General features: G+C 42.2%; 1 protein-coding gene across 1 annotated transcript; it reads right to left on the bottom strand.

The window, feature by feature from the left end:
- Positions 1 to 271: 271 nt before the first annotated feature.
- notchl (notch receptor, like) lies at positions 272 to 21,183 on the bottom strand. Its single transcript, XM_071527188.1, has 11 exons — positions 21,029 to 21,183; positions 19,690 to 19,834; positions 9,996 to 10,328; positions 9,022 to 9,242; positions 7,852 to 8,188; positions 5,743 to 5,918; positions 4,963 to 5,024; positions 4,450 to 4,579; positions 3,089 to 3,186; positions 2,106 to 2,437; positions 272 to 1,709 (listed from the first exon to the last, which is right to left on the bottom strand). The coding sequence occupies exons 1-11, from the start codon at positions 21,078 to 21,080 to the stop codon at positions 1,196 to 1,198; spliced, it is 2,400 nt and encodes a 799-aa protein (XP_071383289.1). The 5' UTR covers positions 21,081 to 21,183; the 3' UTR covers positions 272 to 1,195.
- Between the last annotated feature and the right edge of the window lie 476 nt (positions 21,184 to 21,659).

Here is a 21,659-nt window from a genome sequence, read left to right as displayed (position 1 = left end):
AATGTATATACAGTACGTATAGTGATAATAATAAGACAAGTGGTAATATAATTAATGAAACTTGTAATGTCTCCCTGCATCAATATCACCAAGAAAAATTTCTGTATTTATTGTACTTTGCGATTAAAGCGACTGTGATTCTGATTATTAACGAAAGTCAATCTGGGCCGATGCTCATATTCAGTTTATGATGTACTGGACTTTAAAAAAGTAAAAAATCCATAGTCTCCTTTGTATTAAAAAATCAATTTATTGCATGTATCAACAAGGGTTTTGACAATTATGTGCAACTTTACACATATTTTTTTTATAATTCCCACTTTAATATATGTGCAACAATCAGAATAAAATCTGTTATTTGTCAAGACAACATGCATATATTTGGTACCAAGATTCACAAGATGTTGCAGTTTCACAAGATTGCCTGTGATGTCTGTTAGACTGACATTTATCACAGAGACAACTGGACATGTGATATTATAAAATGTAATATTGAGAAAACTTGCAGTTAAGCCTTGAAAGAACTGATCTAGCAGTAGTAGTTAATATTTAAAACAGAGAGAGTGCTGAGTTTCTCCAGGTAAAAAAATAATTTCTGTGATTTAGGTTGGCATAAATTGTCAAAAAAGTGCCAAATGCAGGTATATAGTAATGTGTAAAAAAATCCCTAAGATCTTTGAACTTATAATGGTTATCATTGTATGATTTGGAACAGTCAAGTGAGCTTGTCTTCACAGACCTCAAGACCCTTCTCTAACATGTGTACATGTTTTTCTTTTACCTACTGGCATTAGAATACTGAGAGCATCCCACAGCTTGAACTATTTGTCTGTGACATGTAACAGCAAATCCACAGGTAACAGTAAACCCAGAAAAATGAAAATTGGTAAGGTGATTTGGGATTGATTCTCTTAGTTCTGTATTAATCTGACAGGGATGCAACACAGCTCTAAAGATAACAAGCAAATCCTTCAGACAATACCAAATATATGCATATTGGAGGATCATTAAGGCCCCAAAATGATGGTTAATCAAGACATTTTTGGGGTTCCCTTCAGCTTTGGGCCCTTAAAAGTAATCTCCCTTTACCTCCTTGAACATCTGACATTCTTTGATGTTAATCTTATGGACTGAATGGAAAGGACATAGTCGCTGAATGTTTTTTGAGGGAATTAGTTGCTTGCTCCTCTCTCCTCTATAAGGCTGTTTGTGTGGAGTCAGCAGTGTTGTTCAGCCGCTCACCTCTGGCTTTCTGCTCTGAACTCGTGGCGCTCGCTGCTCCTTGCTCTACTCTGTTGGGGTTTTCACTGTTATCTGTAACTGGCTGACGATCTGATTGGGCGGCAGCTTCTGTGGGCGGGGGAACGATCACTCTTTCTATGGGCTCATTGGCTGTTTTGTCTGTTACGATAACATAATTGGGCTCCGGCTGGTGGCCGCTGGAGCGACGCTGCAATGCATGCTGGGTGCAGGAAAAGGAACGCTGGCGAGGGGCGGGCTGCGGTGACAGGAAGTGAGGCGTCGCTGCTCTGGGGACTTCCTGCAGCCTGTCGCGATCCTCGTCCTCTGATGTCACCTCCTGTAAGGTGCTGATTGGTCGAGGTGAGCGGCCCATGACCCTTGGAGGGACCAGGGCTGTTGCTGATTGGTTGAGCTGCGGTCGCCAGTTCTGCGGGGCGGGGTACTGCACTCGGCCCATCGACCAGTCACTGGCGCGACAAGAGGGGGATCACAGTATTAGATTGGGACACATAAGCAGCAAAGTCGGCAGAATCTTTAAAGACCCCATGAAACAGCCTCTTTACTTCCTTGATTTGATGTATTTCCTTTTGAAACAGGATGTTGGGGCGGGACATAATGTAACGTGGGACCATTCAAAAGTGTAAACCAATGGAATATCAGTTAGGAAGAGAAAATACGTTTTATTTGATGGGAGGTTCTGTTTTTACTGGAAGTAAAAGTAATGGAGGTTCATTTCATAGGGACTTTAATACTTCCCGGAATGCAAATGAGCAGATCCAAAACATGTCACTTACCTTTCTGGATCCACATCATGAATAGGAATACATGTAATGTGTGCTTGCATTATATTTTTGAACCCTTACCCCTGCGGCGGTGGGGTCATATCTCGATGCCCTATGACCCCAGAGAAGGAGGCGCTTCTCCCAGGCAGGCCCGGCGACCCGACCCAGGGCGAGTACATCAGAGCACGCTCCTCCCACAGCATGTCATTGGCTGGCTCCACGGGAACGGGCCCCCTCTGCACCCGGTGAGCCAGCAGGAGCTCCAGGACCTGGTGGTGGATCCCCTCCCTGGCCACGTCGATCGGACGACGCCCCCTCCGGTCGTGCAGCTCCAGGTTGGCGCCGTTGATGAGGAGGAGCCTGGCGGTGTCATAGCAACCGTGGAGGGCGGAGAGGAAAAGAGCTGTCTCGCCCTATCAGAGAAACAGTGGCCTCATTATCATAATATATTCCTATGACATTTGGAGGATGCTTTAATTCAAAGTGTCTTACAGTAATACAAGTGCAGACATGCACAACTAGGGCTGCAACTAACGATTATTTTCATTGTCGATTAATCTGTCGATTATTTTCTCGATTAATCGATTAGTTGTTTGGTCTATAAAATGTCAGAAAATGGTGCAAAATGTCGATCAGTGTTTCCCAAAGCCCAAGATGACGTCCTCAAATGTCTTGTTTTGTCCACAACCCAAAGATATTCAGTTTACTGTCATAGAGGAGTAAAGAAACCAGAAAATATTCACATTTAAGCTGGAATCAGAGAATTTTGACTTCTTTTTCTGAAAAAATTACTCAAACCGATTAATCGATTATCAAAATAGTTGGCGATTAATTTAATAGTTGACAACTAATCGATTAATCGATTAATCAATTAATCGTTGCAGCTCTATGCATAACACTAGCTTACTGACATCACATTACAGGATTTCTGGGTATTGAAGTTCACATTTTTCGAACGGTTACCTGTGTGAAGTTGCCTAGTGCAGCTTTAAACATTTGGGTCACAATTCAGAATTCTTTGGTTTCCTTAACAATCATAGGCTAAGAAGACATTCAAATCTTACCTTGTTGTCTTGCAGGTCCACAGCCGACCCGTAGCGAATGAGGGTTCTTGTTAAGGAGAGGTGGTTTACTGAGCATGCCCAGTGCAGGGCTGATCTCCCTGGGAGAGAGAGGGTGCGTTCAGAGTGGAGGGAGGTGAGGGGGAAGAAGGGAGGGAGTAAGTCAGCCAATGAACAACCATTACACAACAGAGTCAAGCCCAGATGGTTAAGAGAGGGAGGGATGGAGGGATCTGGAAATTAATTACTTCAGCCGGAGTGAGAAAGAGATAACAGAGAGAGACAGAACATGACATGAAGAGGGAAAAAAAGATGGAGAGAGGTAGAACAAAAGGAGGAGAGAGAGAGGAAGAGGGAGATAGAAAGACAGAGGTCCAAGAGACGGCGAGAGCAAGAGGAAGAAGGACGAAGAGACAAGCGACAAAGTTAATATGTCCATCGACCCGAGATTGGGCAGTAGAGCGCATTAACTTTGTTCAGAGTCGGAGGAGGGCAGCAGGGGGGCTGGAGAGAGGAGGAAGAGGAGGGAAGCCATGGAGAAATGAGCAGAACAGGAGAGGAGGGACACAAAAAGAGGATGTGAGAGAGACGGGGTAAGTTACACCAGTTACTCAACCCCTCAGTGTACAGACGTCAGAATTAGCAGCTTGCTCATGAGCCGTTATGACATGGTGTTGATTTATTTTCCACAAATATAAATATGTTCTTTTTCTCTAAGCTGAGCTTTTAAAGCAGCATTCCTCAGTCTCTGCCCCCGTCCAGAGTGATGCCATAACATTTGCTTTGAGAGTGGGTGGATCTGACGATGATTTGGTGACATTGGTCCAGATGCATTTGTAAATAATTTGGGGGTTTAGAGCTAGAGGGGTGCAAGTGACAATTTCTTAATTTTATAGTTAATAGCAGAGCAAAACCAAAACTTTAAATGATTGCATCTTTTTATTCAAAACATAACATAAGCTATTAACCAAATTTAATCTTTTTATGATTACAAATGTGTTCTTCTGACCACCAGATAGCCCAACAAGAACTTTCCAATGATATATAACACTCATTTTCTGCCAAAATGTCACTTGCACCCCTTTTTCACAAAACCCTTGAATTCGTCATGCTTGTTTTAGCCTGCGTGGTTTACCAGATGTGTAGGGTTTCATCGACATTCAAATACTTTCATGTGATTTTCTAAACTTTCGGACACTCATATTGTCCTATATGGAAAAACCTACCCATCTGGTACTTCAAGCAGGTTAAAACGAGCACCAATAATTATATGCAAATACTATTTGACCTAGATCTGTGGCTGAGGCAGACATTCAGGTCTGCTACATTGAGATCAACTCATAACTGGGACAGTGAGGCATTACCAGTATGGTCAGTGTTGTTGACTGGGACTCCTGCTCGCAGCAGCTCCAGCACCACCCTGTCCAGCCCACTGCGCACCGCCCGGATCAGGACCACAGAGCCGTCCGGGCCGCACCACTGCACCGGGGCCGACTGCCAACAAAACCCAGCTGGGATTAATATCTAACACACTGGAATAGCTCAGTTTAAGTTATTATTTGCACAGTAAGAAAACATATAAGTCAAGTGCTTAAAAAACTATGACACTAAAATACAATGATAAAAACACACACACGAGAGAAAAAACCAAGCAAAGACAACTGAATTGGATAAAAGAATCTAAAAGACAACAGAACACTATATGGTGGGAAATGGTAGAACAGAGGCAAGATGTGTATGATGACAAGGGTCAGAAAATAAATCAAAATAACCCTGATGGTCATATCTAAGCCCTAAATAACACTAGCTGCTCATAACATGGATGTTCGCCGGTGACGTAAAAGTAACGTTGTTGAGACAGAAAATGCGGGACAGACCTGCTGAGGCGGACTGAGCAGAGGAGGAGGGACGGCACTTCTCTCCCATCCTCTTGGCGGAGCTGAGGGAGAACAAGAATCGTTTTAGGTGGATCTGCAACTGAGGCATGTTAGGTTATAGATACTGATATGAATATTCATATATGATATGAATTATATTATAAGCTGGAAGTATATTTATGGAAGGATATGTATAGTTTACTGCCTATTGTATGGCTTAAACTGATCCCTTTGTTTATTTTTTGGAACAAGTTCAGTTGTACACAGTTTCTCATTGCTCACCACTTTCACTTGTTATACAGTAGAAATAAGTTGTCCCTGCTAGTTCAAAACAGTTATGTTATTTTTGTATCACATTCTATGGATATTATACCAATGCCCTACACAAACTAGACTTAACCACAGATTATTTAAAATGACTTACCATTTTGCTTTAGAGCTGCTACAAGTTCTCATTTTCTCACTTTTAGTTCTAGTTGACTACTATCTCTCAATAGCTTATGCTAAAATATTAGCAAGGAGCACTGGAGCAGATGATCTACTGGGGACACGGATGATTTTGGTGTCTATGTTCTCATCACTTAGCGGCTAAATTGACCAATGAGCAAATGTCCCAAAAACTCTGTGTATTCCTTTACATCCCCCATCTCTGGAACCACATGTGCTTTCCCAGTTTGAATAAAGAATAAAATTGCTAAAGCTGTGTGGACTGCTTGACCCCCTTAAAAAAACCCAAAAACAAACAACAACAACAACAGAGTAAGCAGGAAGTGTCCTTACGCTGTATGGCCCTGTGGGGCTGTGAGTGTCCTGAGCGGTAGTGTTTCTGCTCCTGGGTCCTGTGGTCGCAGATGGAGGCGTCCTCCTGGCGTCTGGAGCACCGCGCGTTGATGTCCTCCATTGAACTCTGGGTAAAGTCTGTGTCACTTCCTATATCCAAGTCCCTTTTGAGAGGTCTGGAATCCAAGAAAAGTTTTGGTATGAGGCTTTTAAGAAAAAGGCATTCTGTAGCAGTGGTAGCCTACATTTTCCTGTGATACTAGTGTGTTTTTTTTATTTATGAGCACGTAAAGCTCTGCAGCATACACAAACACCCACACACAATGGTGAACAGTACGACTATTTTAGCGGTATATTGTCCTAATCATAAACATCCCTGGTGGGGTAGTAGTTGTTTAGGAGATAGGCATATTCTGACCCTACAGTCCATACTTGTTAATTGGGCTGATAAATAGATTAGATGGTAGTGGCGGTGGCCTAAAAAGTTAGAGAAGTTGGCTAGTGACTTGATGGTTGCCGGTTCAAATCCCTGGACTGGCAGGGAAAGTTAATGAGTAACTCTCTTCCCTCCTTCAACAACTACTGTTGAAATGCCCTTGAGCAAAGTATTTAACCCTCAGCTGCTTCAGTGGAGTAGGGACGGAAGGATATAAGATTTTATCTTTTATCGTGATAAAAACACTCAAGATAATTTTATCTTGGTGAATTTCCATTATCGGGATAATCGTGAATATCCTCACGAGTGACTTGAAAAAGCTGTCTAGCTCACTAATGTACAGTCCTATTGATTTCCTGATTTATTTTGAATTGCCATTTGCCACAATGTGATCTGAAAACAAAACAAGTTATTCACTGTGCATTTACAACACATAACTAATTGAACCATGTGAATGCTTGGATATCAGGTTGATAGGTAGATTCTTTTTATTAATGGATTTTTTTCTCTCATTGTGATTACCTGCTGGGACTTGGCGAGAGTCTGAATCTGTCCTTGTTTGTTTTTCACTAAAAAGGATGTTCACAAAAAAAAGATATGTGTCCTATGATGCAATAAAAAATATTTGTTTCTTAACAAAATGTAAGGTAAAGTGATTCCAGTATGTTTTAGTGCCATTTTAAGAGTTTTAAGCATATTTTGATGATTATCGGGATAATATCGTGAATCGCAATTATTTTGACATGAAATTTTCTTATCGTCCCATGCCTACAGTGGAGCAACTCAGTAGCCAACAGTAGAAAACTGTGGTTGCACTGGGCAGCTTCAAGGTGTGAATGAATGTGAATATATGAATGTAAAGCAGAAAAGTGCTGAAAAAGAGTGTGTAGTGTATGCTCAGAAAAAACCTCTCCTGCCAAAATAAATGTTAAAAAAGGCAATATCTTAATGAATTTTGGCCTTATCATTAATAACAGGGAAGAATGTTGTATTTCCACCTGCTCTTTTTCTTTTAAATTATAACTCTGAATGTGAATGTTTTTCTGTTAATCTCCAACTAATTATTCTGGCGGGCATAACTGCTGCCAAAAAATTGGTGGCAATTCAATGGAAACGGTCGCACCTGCTTAACATTAAACAATGAAAACTGTCTTTCATGGACATTTGACACCTTGAATATTCATGCAGCCAAACAGCAGAATGTGAACTTTCTAAAGTGATGCTATCAATTGCTAGCCTAGTATCCAGCCCTTAACAATCGCAGTTTTCAGCACACTTCATTCATTCAAGAGTGCTGAAAACACCAGACTAATCAATTGCATTAAATCAACAACTGTGATCAGATGACTAAAACGTTATCATATCCAGTATCATATCATTAACAAATCACTAATGGGGGCTGTAAGGATGTGACAATATTGGGAACACCTATAACAATAATAATTTGTATTCAATATTATTTATTCATTTTATATTTATTTATTTGTTTTCACTTTGATAAATATAAAAAAGTTGATAGAAAAAGTCTAATGGATTGATAGACAAAGTGACTTCTAGTCCTCTAGATTCTTAATGGTTGAAACTATCTTACAGGATACATGTCCATTGACATCATTGTTTTAACAGACAAAACATCCGTTCCTGTCTTCCCAAACATCTCCACCTCCGCTCACCGCATCCGCATGGCATCCTCCCCCAGCGGCTCCCTCCTCCTCTTCTTCTCCGCCTCCTTCGCTTTCTTCTTCTTCCGCAGCCCGTTCCTGTCCTTCTCCCTGCTGGACCGGACCCTCTGCTCCTGGTGGGGCGCGTGCTGCGCCCAGACCTTGCCGCTGCTGCTGCCGTCGTTGTTGTCCGTCACGGTGGACCGGTGCCTCACCCTGTCGCCGCCTTCCCGCTCCGCCCGCCGCCGCCGCCGCACCCTCCTCATCACCAGGAACACCGCCAGGGCCAGCACCAGCACCAGGCCTATCGCTATGGCAACCACCGCCCACAGCCACGCAGGGGTCGCCTCTTCGAGAAGAAGAATGGAAACTTCATCTTACCAAAAAAAATACTGTTTTGTTAAAAGTATTATATGAGAATTGTGTGACTGTAAATTAGATTGGAGTTTTAGTTATATAAACATTTCTCGGAGGCAGAGCTGCTCTGGAAAAGGAAATAATCTCATTGGTTGAGTTAAACCTCAGTGGGCGGAGCCAAAGAAACAGTTTTTCTGGCTAAGTAATATTAGACTGAAGTCCAGTGAAAAAGGCAAAGAGGTAAGTGAGGAGGAAGTTAATATTATGAAGCCTAGCGCTCTGCTACTAACTGACAAAATGCAATCTAACCATACTAAGTGATGTAGGTTAGCTAGTTAGCCTAGCTGTCCTTCCAAGTTCAAACTAGCCATACTGGCCTATAGCTAGCTAGGTAAGCTAGTTAGCTAGCTGTTTTTTAAGTTGTTCTAAGTTGTTTTTAGAAGTTGTTTTCCTTTCAAGTTTACCAGCTAGCTAATTTGCGCTCTGAAAAACTGTGGTTCATTGGCCCCGCCCACTGAGGTTTAACTCAACCAATCAGATTATTTCTGCCTTCAGAGCAGCTCTGCCTCCGAGAAATGTCTGTATAACCAAAACTCCAATCTGTGACCGTGAACAACATCTACAGACTGGAAATGGGAAGGTGTTTTGTATTGTTTTAGTTGGATGGAATTCAAAGCTGGATGTGTGTGTGTGTGGGAGAGAGCATGCACACATCCACCCATATACACACACACACACACACACACACACACACACACACACACACACACACACACACACAGACACAGGACACGCTTGTGGGAGAGACAGGACATGTCGGCCTACCTTTGGTTTCCTTTTCCACCTTTTCCTCGTCTCTACTTCCTATTTCCTCTCGGACGCCTCTGATACTGATGATGGCCTTTAGCTCTGGCAGCAAGGGGAACGACGCAGGCTTCAGCAGCATGACGGCACGCAGGAAGCTGCCCGCCTCGCTGGCGTAGGGGAAACAGGTAGAGGGAAGATGGGAGCACGGCCTGTTGTCCACTTGGAGGAAAAGGAGGGAGCTGGGAAAGGGAGAGAGAGAGAAAAAGGTAAACAGTAGGAAACAGTAGGTAAGAGTAGGTATGTGGATTCAGAAGCAAAGTTAATGTTGTGGATGAGTTTTCAAAGCTAATAAAATGTAAATTTAAAGAGTTTCAAAGCATTCTGACATCCACCATTTGTAAAAAGCAACACTTACCCTTACAAAATGATTGGTAGCACAAAATTTAAACAAAATATTGCACTTTGTTATAGTAGGTAACTTAAATCCTTCCTTGGCAAAATGATAACACTAACAATGAACTTAAGATAATCATTTACTTCCAAAATGGACACAAAATAGATATTTATATTAGGTAACACTTTATAATAAGGGTACATTAATTAAGGGTTAGTCATTAATTAACGGTTAGTTAATGCTCAATAAGCATTAACTAACCCTTAATTAACAGTTAACTGATGTGTCTGGTAATAATTTACTAATGGTGTTCATGTTAACTAAGGTATTAATTTATACAATATTTAATAGTTTATAAAGATGAATATTAAATAATGTATAAATTAATACCTTAGTTAACATGAACACCAGACACATTAGTTAACTGTTAATTAAGGGTTAGTTAATGCTTATTAAGCATTAACTAACCCTTAATTAATGTACCCTTATTGTAAAGTGTTACCTTATAGGCATATAAGTGTAAGTATTATTATGCTCATTATTTCTGACACTCCCAGTCATAATACCACTCTTGACAGTAACGTTTCACTCAACACACCCATTGGAGTCCACCGAGGATGCCTGATCCAGCAGGTCGCGGAGCTGCTGGGGGTCAAGGGCGAATAGGTCCCGGTTGATGGCGAGGGGGGCGGAGCCTCTCAGCTTGAGTGACGTCTGGAGGAGGACGCTGAGGGCCCAGAGCAGGGAGCTGTTGGAGAAGGAGCCGCGCTGCAGGGGGATGCGGGTGTGAAGGACCAGGGTGCCTTTGGCCCACATGGGGCTCTTGTGTTTGAAGCAGTCGCTGCCGTCCCAGCCGCAGGGGGCGCTGTCGCAGCCCTGTTCGCAGTGTGAGTTGGCGTAGTGATCGCGGCAGTACTGGATGTGACCCGGACTAAGGCCAGGTGGAGAGAGAGAGAGACAGGGATGCAGAGGAGGAGACAGAATAGGAAATGTCAGGACAGGAAACTGGTGACTATGAGTAATTCATTACATTTCAGCATTGTAATAATGATGTTAATAGTAATAATGAAAGGCAGTTAGGGCTTAAGTTGCCTATTAATTAGGTTTCTTGGCCAGGTCTCCCTTAGAAAAAAAGATTTTTAATCTCAGTGGGACATACCTGGTTAAATAAAGGTTAAAATACTACTAGTACTAATACTATTACTAATACTACTACAAATAATATCACAATTGCTACTACTACTACTAACAGTAACAGTAATAATAACTAGAAAATTTCAGGAAATTTTGAGTGTGCCTGCTGCTTGGTGCGCATCTCCATCCTTCGCACACACACAAACACAAACAGTATGACAGTATTAAACAGTATTAAACAGTATTAACTGTCGACCTAGCCAATCACGGGCAGGTGTGACAATTTCTGCCCAGAGACCGAGTCCCTAGTTGCTATGGATACAGGCCCCCCTGTGGCGGGAAACTTTGAACTAATGTTTCATTAGCACTCACAATAAGCCAAGACTGTCCCCGAACAAATCCCTGTATCTCGAAAAGTAAAGCTCGCATCGAAAATGTTTTTTCACTTTGAGCGTCCCAAGACTTCACTGGCGACACTGATGTATGACATGTGTCTGTATGATTTAAACTAAAGGAGCTGTGATAAAATATAAATCACCTCCTTTTCTTCTTCTCACTCTGGGTTTGAGCGGTCAAATTGCATGGAAGCGGATGGGAGTGTTGGATGGCACTCCCTGCCCTTTCGGGCGATTTATTCAAAAACCGTGGGTCCTTTTTCAATGGAAGTAACATTGGGTGAGAGAGGACAAAAATGCCTACAATTTGGTGTATAAATCTTGCTTGTAGAGTGGAAGCTGTGGGACTAAGATGATAATGTTTGGAAGATTTCTGATCAAACTTGAAGGCGTGGAGCTAGAGTGTGTGACGACATCACGTGCTCTAGGTCTGAACATTCCGCGCAATACACACCCATTATAAAATCTGAAACTGTCCAAAAGTCGTATAAAACGTAATCTGCGATTGCGTAAAAACCGTAGTAGCTATTGAAAAGTGTCTTTAGACTAACAGAGTTCAAAGTCTTGTGACCCGTGTAAACTTTTAATCATGTTTCTGCGACAAAGTATGACCGAGTGGCGTGGCTCCAAAGAGGGGCCGATTTGATGAATTTGTGCGATTTTTTTTCCGATTCTCCATTCATTTCAATGGGCCGAAAATCGCACGTTTTCGCACTTCGTGCGAAAACTTTACGTACAATCTCTAAGAAAAGTCATAGCACTTGATTCCCGTTCAAGGCGCACGTTTTGATGTATTTTGAGGGGTGTCGCGGCTACGCTGCGAGACTAGTTACATACCGAAGTTTTGCAAGGAAGAATAATAATAATACACTGATGTATGACATGTGTCTGTATGATTTTTAAAAAAGGAGCTGTGATAAAATATAAATCACCTTCTTTTCTTCTTCTCACTCTGGGTTTGAGCGGTCAAATTACATGGAAGCGGATGGGAGTGCTGGACAGCACTACCTGCACTTTCGGGCAATTTATTCAAAAACCGTTGGTCCTATTTCAATGGAAGTAACATTGGGTGAGAGAGGACAAAAATGCCTACAATTTGGTGTATAAATCTTGCTTGTAGAGTGGAAGCTGTGGGACTAAGATGATAATGTTTGGAAGATTTCTGATCAAACTTGAAGGCGTGGAGCTAGAGTGTGTGACGAGATCACGTGCTCTAGGTCTGAACATTCTGCGCAATACACACCCATTCTAAAATCTGAAACTGTCCAAAAGTCTTATAAAACGTAAACTGCGATTGCGTAAAAACCGTAGTAGCTATTGAAAAGTGTCTTTAGACCAACAGAGTTCAAAGTCTTGTGACCAGTGTAAACTTTTAATCATGTTTCTGCGACAAAGTATGACCAAGTGGCGTGGCTCCAAAGAGGGGCAGAGAGGGGCAGAGTGTCGCGGCGTAGCCGCGACACTCTGCCCAGAGACTGAGTCACTAGTTGCTATGGATACAGGCCCCCCTGTGGCGGGAAACTTTGAACTAATGTTTCATTAGCACTCACAATAAGCCAAGACTGTCCCCGAACAAATCCCTGTATCTCGAAAAGTAAAGCTTGCATCGAAAATGTTTTTTCACTTTGAGCGTCCCAAGACTTCACCGGCGACACTGATGTATGACATGTGTCTGTATGATTTAAACTAAAGGAGCTGTGATAAAATATGAATCACCTTCTTTTCTTCTTCTCACTCTGGGTTTGAGCGGTCAAATTACATGGAAGCGGATGGGAGTGTCGGACAGCACTCCCTGCCCTTTTGGGCGATTTATTCAAAAACCGTGGGTCCTATTTCAATGGAAGTAACATTGGGTGACAGAGGACAAAAATGCCTACAATTTGGTGTATAAATCTTGCTTGTAGAGTGGAAGCTGTGGGACTAAGACGATAATGTTTGGAAGATTTCTGATCAAACTTGAAGGCGTGGAGCTAGAGTGTGTGACGACATCACGTGCTCTAGGTCTGAACATTCCGCGCAATACACACCCATTATAAAATCTGAAACTGTCCAAAAGTCTTATAAAACGTAAACTGCGATTGCGTAAAAACCGTAGTAGCTATTGAAAAGTGTCTTTAGACCAACAGAGTTCAAAGTCTTGTGACCCGTGTAAACTTTTAATCATGTTTCTGCGACAAAGTATGACCGAGTGGCGTGGCTCCAAAGAGGGGCCGATTTGATGAATTTGTGCGATTTTTTTTCCGATTCTCCATTCATTTCAATGGGCCGAAAATCGCACGTTTTCGCACTTCGTGCGAAAACTTTACGTACAATCTCTAAGAAAAGTCATAGCACTTGATTCCCGTTCAAGGCGCACGTTTTGATGTATTTTGAGGGGTGTCGCGGCTACGCTGCGAGACTAGTTACATACCGAAGTTTTGCAAGGAAGAATAATAATAACTAGAAAATTTCAGGAAATTTTGAGTGTGCCTGCTGCTTGGTGCGCATCTCCATCCCTCGCACACACACAAACACAAACAGTATGACAGTATTAAACAGTATTAACTGTCCACCTAGCCAATCACGGGCAGGTGTGAGAATTTCTGCCCAGAGACCGAGTCACTAGTTGCTATGGATACAGGCCCCCCTGTGGCGGGAAACTTTGAACTAATGTTTCATTAGCACTCACAATAAGCCAAGACTGTCCCCGAACAAATCCCTGTATCTCGAAAAGTAAAGCTCGCATCGAAAATGTTTTTTCACTTTGAGCGTCCCAAGACTTCACCGGCGACACTGATGTATGACATGTGTCTGTATGATTTAAACTAAAGGAGCTGTGATAAAATATAAATCACCTCCTTTTCTTCTTCTCACTCTGGGTTTGAGCGGTCAAATTACATTGAAGCGGATGGGAGTGTCGGACGGCACTCCCTGCCCTTTCGGGCGATTTATTCAAAAACCGTGGGTCCTATATCAATGGAAGTAACATTGGGTGAGAGAGGACAAAAATGCCTACAATTTGGTGTATAAATCTTGCTTGTAGAGTGGAAGCTGTGGGACTAAGATGATAATGTTTGGAAGATTTCTGATCAAACTTGAAGGCGTGGAGCTAGAGTGTGTGACGACATCACGTGCTCTAGGTCTGAACATTCCGCGCAATACACACCCATTATAAAATCTGAAACTGTCCAAAAGTCGTATAAAACGTAATCTGCGATTGCGTAAAAACCGTAGTAGCTATTGAAAAGTGTCTTTAGACCAACAGAGTTCAAAGTCTTGTGACCCGTGTAAACTTTTAATCATGTTTCTGCGACAAAGTATGACCAAGTGGCGTGGCTCCAAAGAGGGGCCGATTTGATGAATTTGTGCGATTTTTTTTCCGATTCTCCATTCATTTCAATGGGCCAAAAATCGCACGTTTTCGCACTTCGTGCGAAAACTTTACGTACAATCTCTAAGAAAAGTCATAGCACTTGATTCCCGTTCAAGGCGCACGTTTTGATGTATTTTGAGGGGTGTCGCGGCTACGCTGCGAGACTAGTTACATACCGAAGTTTTGCAAGGAAGAATAATAATAATAATAATAATAATAATAAGTATGAGCAATATTAAGAGTGTGCTCCTTTGCCTTGCAAAGCAGGCACACTAACTAGAAAATTTCAGGAAATTTTGAGTGTGCCTGCTGCTTGGTGCGCATCTCCATCCCTCGCACACACACAAACACAAACTGTATGACAGTATTAAACAGTATTAACTGTCGACCTAGCCAATCACGGGCAGGTGTGACAATTTCTGCCCAGAGACCGAGTCACTAGTTGCTATGGATACAGGCCCCCCTGTGGCGGGAAACTTTGAACTAATGTTTCATTAGCACTCACAATAAGCCAAGACTGTCCCCGAACAAATCCCTGTATCTCGAAAAGTAAAGCTCGCATCGAAAATGTTTTTTCACTTTGAGCGTCCCAAGACTTCACCGGCGACACTGATGTATGACATGTGTCTGTATGATTTAAACTAAAGGAGCTGTGATAAAATATAAATCACCTTCTTTTCTTCTTCTCACTCTGGGTTTGAGCGGTCAAATTACATTGAAGCGGATGGGAGTGTCGAACGGCACTCCCTGCCCTTTCGGGGGATTTATTCAAAAACCGTGGGTCCTATATCAATGGAAGTAACATTGGGTGAGAGAGGACAAAAATACCTACAATTTGGTGTATAAAGCTTGCTTGTAGAGTGGAAGCTGTGGGACTAAGATGATAATGTTTGGAAGATTTCTGATCAAACTTGAAGGCGTGGAGCTAGAGTGTGTGACGACATCACGTGCTCTAGGTCTGAACATTCCACGCAATACACACCCATTATAAAATCTGAAACTGTCCAAAAGTCTTATAAAACGTAAACTGCGATTGCGTAAAAACCGTAGTAGCTATTGAAAAGTGTCTTTAGACCAACAGAGTTCAAAGTCTTGTGACCCGTGTAAACTTTTAATCATGTTTCTGCGACAAAGTATGACCAAGTGGCGTGGCTCCAAAGAGGGGCCGGTTTGATGAATTTGTGCGATTTTTTTTCCGATTCTCCATTCATTTCAATGGGCCAAAAATCGCACGTTTTCACACTTCGTGCGAAAACTTTACGTACAATCTCTAAGAAAAGTCATAGCACTTGATTCCCGATCAAGGCGCACGTTTCGATGTATTTTGAGGGGTGTCGCAGCTACGCCCCGAGACTAGTTACGCGCCGAAGTTTTGCAAGGAAGAATAAAAAGAAAAATAATAATAATAAGTATGAGCAATATTAAGAGTGTGCTCCTTTGCCTTGCAAAGCAGGCACACTAACTAGAAAATTTCAGGAAATTTTGAGTGTGCCTGCTGCTTGGTGCGCATCTCCATCCCTCGCACACACACAAACACAAACAGTATGACAGTATTAAACAGTATTAAACAGTATTAACTGTCGACCTAGCCAATCACGGGCAGGTGTGACAATTTCTGCCCAGAGACCGAGTCACTAGTTGCTATGGATACAGGCCCCCCTGTGGCGGGAAACTTTGAACTAATGTTTCATTAGCACTCACAATAAGCCAAGACTGTCCCCGAACAAATCCCTGTATCTCGACAAGTAAAGCTTGCATCGAAAATATTTTTTCACTTTGAGCGTCCCAAGACTTCACTGGTGACACTGATGTATGACATGTGTCTGTATGATTTAAACTAAAGGAGCTGTGATAAAATATAAATCACCTTCTTTTCTTCTTCTCACTCTGGGTTTGAGCGGTCAAATTACATGGAAGCGGATGGGAGTGTCGGACAGCACTCCCTGCCCTTTTGGGCGATTTATTCAAAAACCGTGGGTCCTATTTCAATGGAAGTAACATTGGGTGAGAGAGGACAAAAATGCCTACAATTTGGTGTATAAAGCTTGCTTGTAGAGTGGAAGCTGTGGGACTAAGATGATAATGTTTGGAAGATTTCTGATCAAACTTGAAGGCGTGGAGCTAGAGTGTGTGACGACATCACGTGCTCTAGGTCTGAACATTCCGCGCAATACACACCCATTATAAAATCTGAAACGGTCCAAAAGTCGTATAAAACGTAATCTGCGATTGCGTAAAAACCGTAGTAGCTATTGAAAAGTGTCTTTAGACCAACAGAGTTCAAAGTCTTGTGACCCGTGTAAACTTTTAATCATGTTTCTGCGACAAAGTATGACCGAGTGGCGTGGCTCCAAAGAGGGGCCGATTTGATGAATTTGTGCGATTTTTTTTCCGATTCTCCATTCATTTCAATGGGCCGAAAATCGCACGTTTTCGCACTTCGTGCGAAAACTTTACGTACAATCTCTAAGAAAAGTCATAGCACTTGATTCCCGTTCAAGGCGCACGTTTTGATGTATTTTGAGGGGTGTCGCGGCTACGCTGCGAGACTAGTTACATACCGAAGTTTTGCAAGGAAGAATAATAATAATAAAAATAATAATAATAATAACTAGAAAATTTCAGGAAATTTTGAGTGTGCCTGCTGCTCGGTGCGCATCTCCATCCCTCGCACACACACAAACACAAACAGTATGACAGTATTAAACAGTATTAAACAGTATTAACTGTCGACCTACCCAATCACGGGCAGGTGTGAGAATTTCTGCCCAGAGACAGAGTCACTAGTTGCTATGGATACAGGCCCCCCTGTGGCGGGAAACTTTGAACTAATGTTTCATTAGCACTCACAGTAAGCCAAGACTGTCCCCGAACAAATCCCTGTATCTCGAAAAGTAAAGCTTGCATCGAAAATGTTTTTTCACTTTGAGCGTCCCAAGACTTCACCGGCGACACTGATGTATGACATGTGTCTGTATGATTTAAACTAAAGGAGCTGTGATAAAATATAAATCACCTCCTTTTCTTCTTCTCACTCTGGGTTTGAGCGGTCAAATTACATTGAAGCGGATGGGAGTGTCGGACGGCACTCCCTGCCCTTTCGGGCGATTTATTCAAAAACCGTGGGTCCTATTTCAATGGAAGTAACATTGGGTGAGAGAGGACAAAAATGCCTACAATTTGGTGTATAAATCTTGCTTGTAGAGTGGAAGCTGTGGGACTAAGATGATAATGTTTGGAAGATTTCTGATCAAACTTGAAGGCGTGGAGCTAGAGTGTGTGACGACATCACGTGCTCTAGGTCTGAACATTCCGCGCAATACACACCCATTATAAAATCTGAAACTGTCCAAAAGTCTTATAAAACGTAAACTGCGATTGCGTGAAAACCGTAGTAGCTATTGAAAAGTGTCTTTAGACCAACAGAGTTCAAAGTCTTGTGACCCGTGTAAACTTTTAATCATGTTTCTGCGACAAAGTATGACCGAGTGGAGTGGCTCCAAAGAGGGGCCGATTTGATGAATTTGTGCGATTTTTTTTCCGATTCTCCATTCATTTCAATGGGCCGAAAATCGCACGTTTTCGCACTTCGTGCGAAAACTTTACGTACAATCTCTAAGAAAAGTCATAGCACTTGATTCCCGTTCAAGGCGCACGTTTTGATGTATTTTGAGGGGTGTCGCGGCTACGCTGCGAGACTAGTTACATACCGAAGTTTTGCAAGGAAGAATAATAATAATAAAAATAATAATAATAATAAGTATGAGCAATATTAAGAGTGTGCTCCTTTGCCTTGCAAAGCAGGCACACTAATAACTAGAAAATTTCAGGAAATTTTGAGTGTGCCTGCTGCTTGGTGCGCATCCCTCGCACACACACAAACACAAACAGTATGACAGTATTAAACAGTATTAAACAGTATTAACTGTCCACCTAGCCAATCACGGGCAGGTGTGACAATTTCTGCCCAGAGACCGAGTCACTAGTTGCTATGGATACAGGCCCCCCTGTGGCGGGAAACTTTGAACTAATGTTTCATTAGCACTCACAGTAAGCCAAGACTGTCCCCGAACAAATCCCTGTATCTCGAAAAGTAAAGCTCGCATCGAAAATGTTTTTTCACTTTGAGCGTCCCAAGACTTCACTGGTGACACTGATGTATGACATGTGTCTGTATGATTTTAAAAAAAGGAGCTGTGATAAAATATAAATCACCTTCTTTTCTTCTTCTCACTCTGGGTTTGAGTGGTCAAATTACATGGAAGCGGATGGGAGTGTCGGAAAGCACTCCCTGCCCTTTTGGGCGATGTATTCAAAAACCGTGGGTCCTATATCAATGGAAGTAACATTGGGTGAGAGAGGACAAAAATCCCTACAATTTGGTGTATAAATCTTGCTTGTAGAGTGGAAGCTGTGGGACTAAGATGATAATGTTTGGAAGATTTCTGATCAAACTTGAAGGCGTGGAGCTAGAGTGTGTGACGACATCACGTGCTCTAGGTCTGAACATTCCGCGCAATACACACCCATTATAAAATCTGAAACTGTCCAAAAGTCGTATAAAACGTAATCTGCGATTGCGTAAAAACCGTAGTAGCTATTGAAAAGTGTCTTTAGACCAACAGAGTTCAAAGTCTTGTGACCCGTGTAAACGTCTAATCATGTTTCTGCGACAAAGTATGACCGAGTGGCGTGGCTCCAAAGAGGGGCCGATTTGATGAATTTGTGCGATTTTTTTTCCGATTCTCCATTCATTTCAATGGGCCGAAAATCGCACGTTTTCGCACTTTGTGCGAAAACTTTACGTACAATCTCTAAGAAAAGTCATAGCACTTGATTCCCGATCAAGGCGCACGTTTTGATGTATTTTGAGGGGTGTCGCAACTACGCCCCGAGACTAGTTACATACCGAAGTTTTGCAAGGAAGAATAATAATAATATTAAGTATGAGCAATAATAAGAGTGTGCTCCTTTGCCTTGCAAAGCAGGCACACTAATAATAAGTATGAGCAATAATAAGAGTGTGCTCCTTTGCCTTGCAAAGCAGGCACACTAATAATAATAATAACAATAATGAGAATTATCATTTCTATAGCACTAACAGACCATAGCACTAACACACTAACATACCACAAATTACCTTATAGCCAATAAAACAATTATAAATAAAATGGAATAAATGGCAAAAAAAAAAAAAAAAACAGACTTGAATTAGAATCAGCGTTAAAAATGATTAATCACAATTGGCATAAAATAAGAAAAACAAAACAAACAAACATAAATCTTTGTCTATAAAATGTGCTAATTTACAACACTGATCATCAAGCTGAATTTTTTAATTTTTTAAAATTTTCTATGACTTGAGGTCCTACAGCTGTGTTGAAGATGGAGACTAAAGGTTGAGCGTTTACTTGCAGTGGCCCCGGTCCTTCAGACAGTCGAAGCCATCTCTGAGGCACTCGGGCTCCATGCACTCCCTGTCACATGACCCGTCTCCGAACTTGCCCTTACACTGTCTGGTGACCGGACACTGGCCCCACGGATCGGCAGATGCAGCTGTGGAGGCAAATGCAGATTAGTGCAAAAACTGGCAACAGAGCGGCAAAGTTACACATAACTTGTGGAGTGTTCACTGAATGTTAACCCTGGCATGAGCTGTGTTTACAGGTAAACGATAGGTCACTGCCACATTCATGTTTATGTATGGTACCTGGCAAATAAAGTGAATCTAATCAAAAATAAGTATTACTTTAATAGTAATACATATTTTTGGTAATCGGTCATAGACTAGAAATGAAATGACCACCCAACTTTGAGTCTGATTTCAGGTTTCTGGGCCTGATATTCACGATTACGGTGATTAAACTCACAGTGCAGTCTATTTTTACATAAAGGTTTGATCATGGAACTAACTGACCCACATATTCAAACCACTCATTGTTTGAGAGCATTAGCAACAATTCATAACAATGCAGGCCAAGCCATGAAAGGTGGGTCCTGATACGGGCCGTTAAGGGGAACAGGAAATGGGCCTGACACAAACAGGAAGTTTCCAGAAGAAGCGAATAGCAACAGGAAATGGAGTGGGCCGGGACTTGATAAAGGTCGAAGGTCATCACCGTGGCGATGAGGAATGTGATGGAATTGGACAATGGGCTTGGCAGGTGTGTGCGGGACCATAAAATCACAACAGAGAACGAGCGTGAACAATAGAGCTGAAATTAGACATGATTTATACTTTTTTCACTTTATCAGCAAAAGCAAAGGGCACCTTCCTGGTACATGGGGGGGGGGGAACTGAAACAATGACAACGATGAAAAAAACCCAAAATTGCATACGTGAGAACCGTGAACAAGCAAGCCTGAGAGATTTGACGAAATAATCTTTGATAAAAACTACAAAAATACACATGGTTTTATCTTCAACAGAACATCAACTAGGAGTATATCCATAACTATGATGACAAGAATATTATAAAGGGGAAATATTACCTGAAGCTCATCATTCAATATCTATAAAATATAGGATTCACAAATACCATAATTAGTCTCAGTTTCAAACTATTAATCATTTGATAAGAGTAGGTGCCAGTTTTTTCAAATGGTGGAAATCTCACTTCAGAATTAAACCCTTGATACGTTCTTATTCAGACGGCCCAAGTGGTTCCAACGCCACGGCTACAGCTTCCTAATTTGCCTACACTTTTAACAGGTGGTGTGTATCATGATGTAAAAGGACGATTAACTCACCTTGACACATCCTGCTCAGGCCCAGCAGAACAAATGTCCTCAGAACCAACATCTTCGGGCCGCTCGGGTCCCCAAACAGCAGCTCTTTTCTTTTCTTTCCCCTCCCAGCAGGATCAGCAGTCCGGTCCGGCTGTTCGCTCCGACTAAACCTGGTTCTGTTCCACCTCCAGAACCTTACATCGAATCGCTCCGTTGCCTCTCTGTACTTCTGTGGTCTAGCTATACTCCTGCTGGTGTTCACAATGAAACCGTGTGAACCGCCAACTCCGAAGTGAAGTCCCCCCCCACCCCACACCACCCACCCCACACCACCACCACCTTCCAATACAACCTCCCAGCCCACTATGTTCGCTCGCTCTTTTTCAGAGGCCCTGCGGATATCTGGACAACTTCCTGCCACTGTGTGGAGAAGAATAGGAGGGCGATGAGTGTGTATGTGTGTGTGTGTGTGTGTGTGTGTGTGTGTGTGTGTGTGCTTGCATGTGAACATGTGTGTATTTGTGCTTGTTACTGTGTTTTGTTTGGATTCAACTTTCAAAAAAAAAAGAAAAAAGTAGGAGAGCATGTAAGCGGTTCCAACGCAGCAGCGGGATGTGACCAGACGGCGTGGTTTGAATCTGACCTTTCACGT

This window comes from Centroberyx affinis, unplaced genomic scaffold (assembly GCF_046629955.1).
Source record: "Centroberyx affinis isolate AG114_WGS23_722 - 3 ecotype Tasmania unplaced genomic scaffold, CSIRO-AGI_Caff_v1 ptg001497l_1, whole genome shotgun sequence".
NCBI lineage: Eukaryota > Metazoa > Chordata > Actinopteri > Beryciformes > Berycidae > Centroberyx > Centroberyx affinis.
Note: the sequence above shows the minus strand (reverse complement) of the source record. Positions and strands in the feature narration are given on the sequence as shown.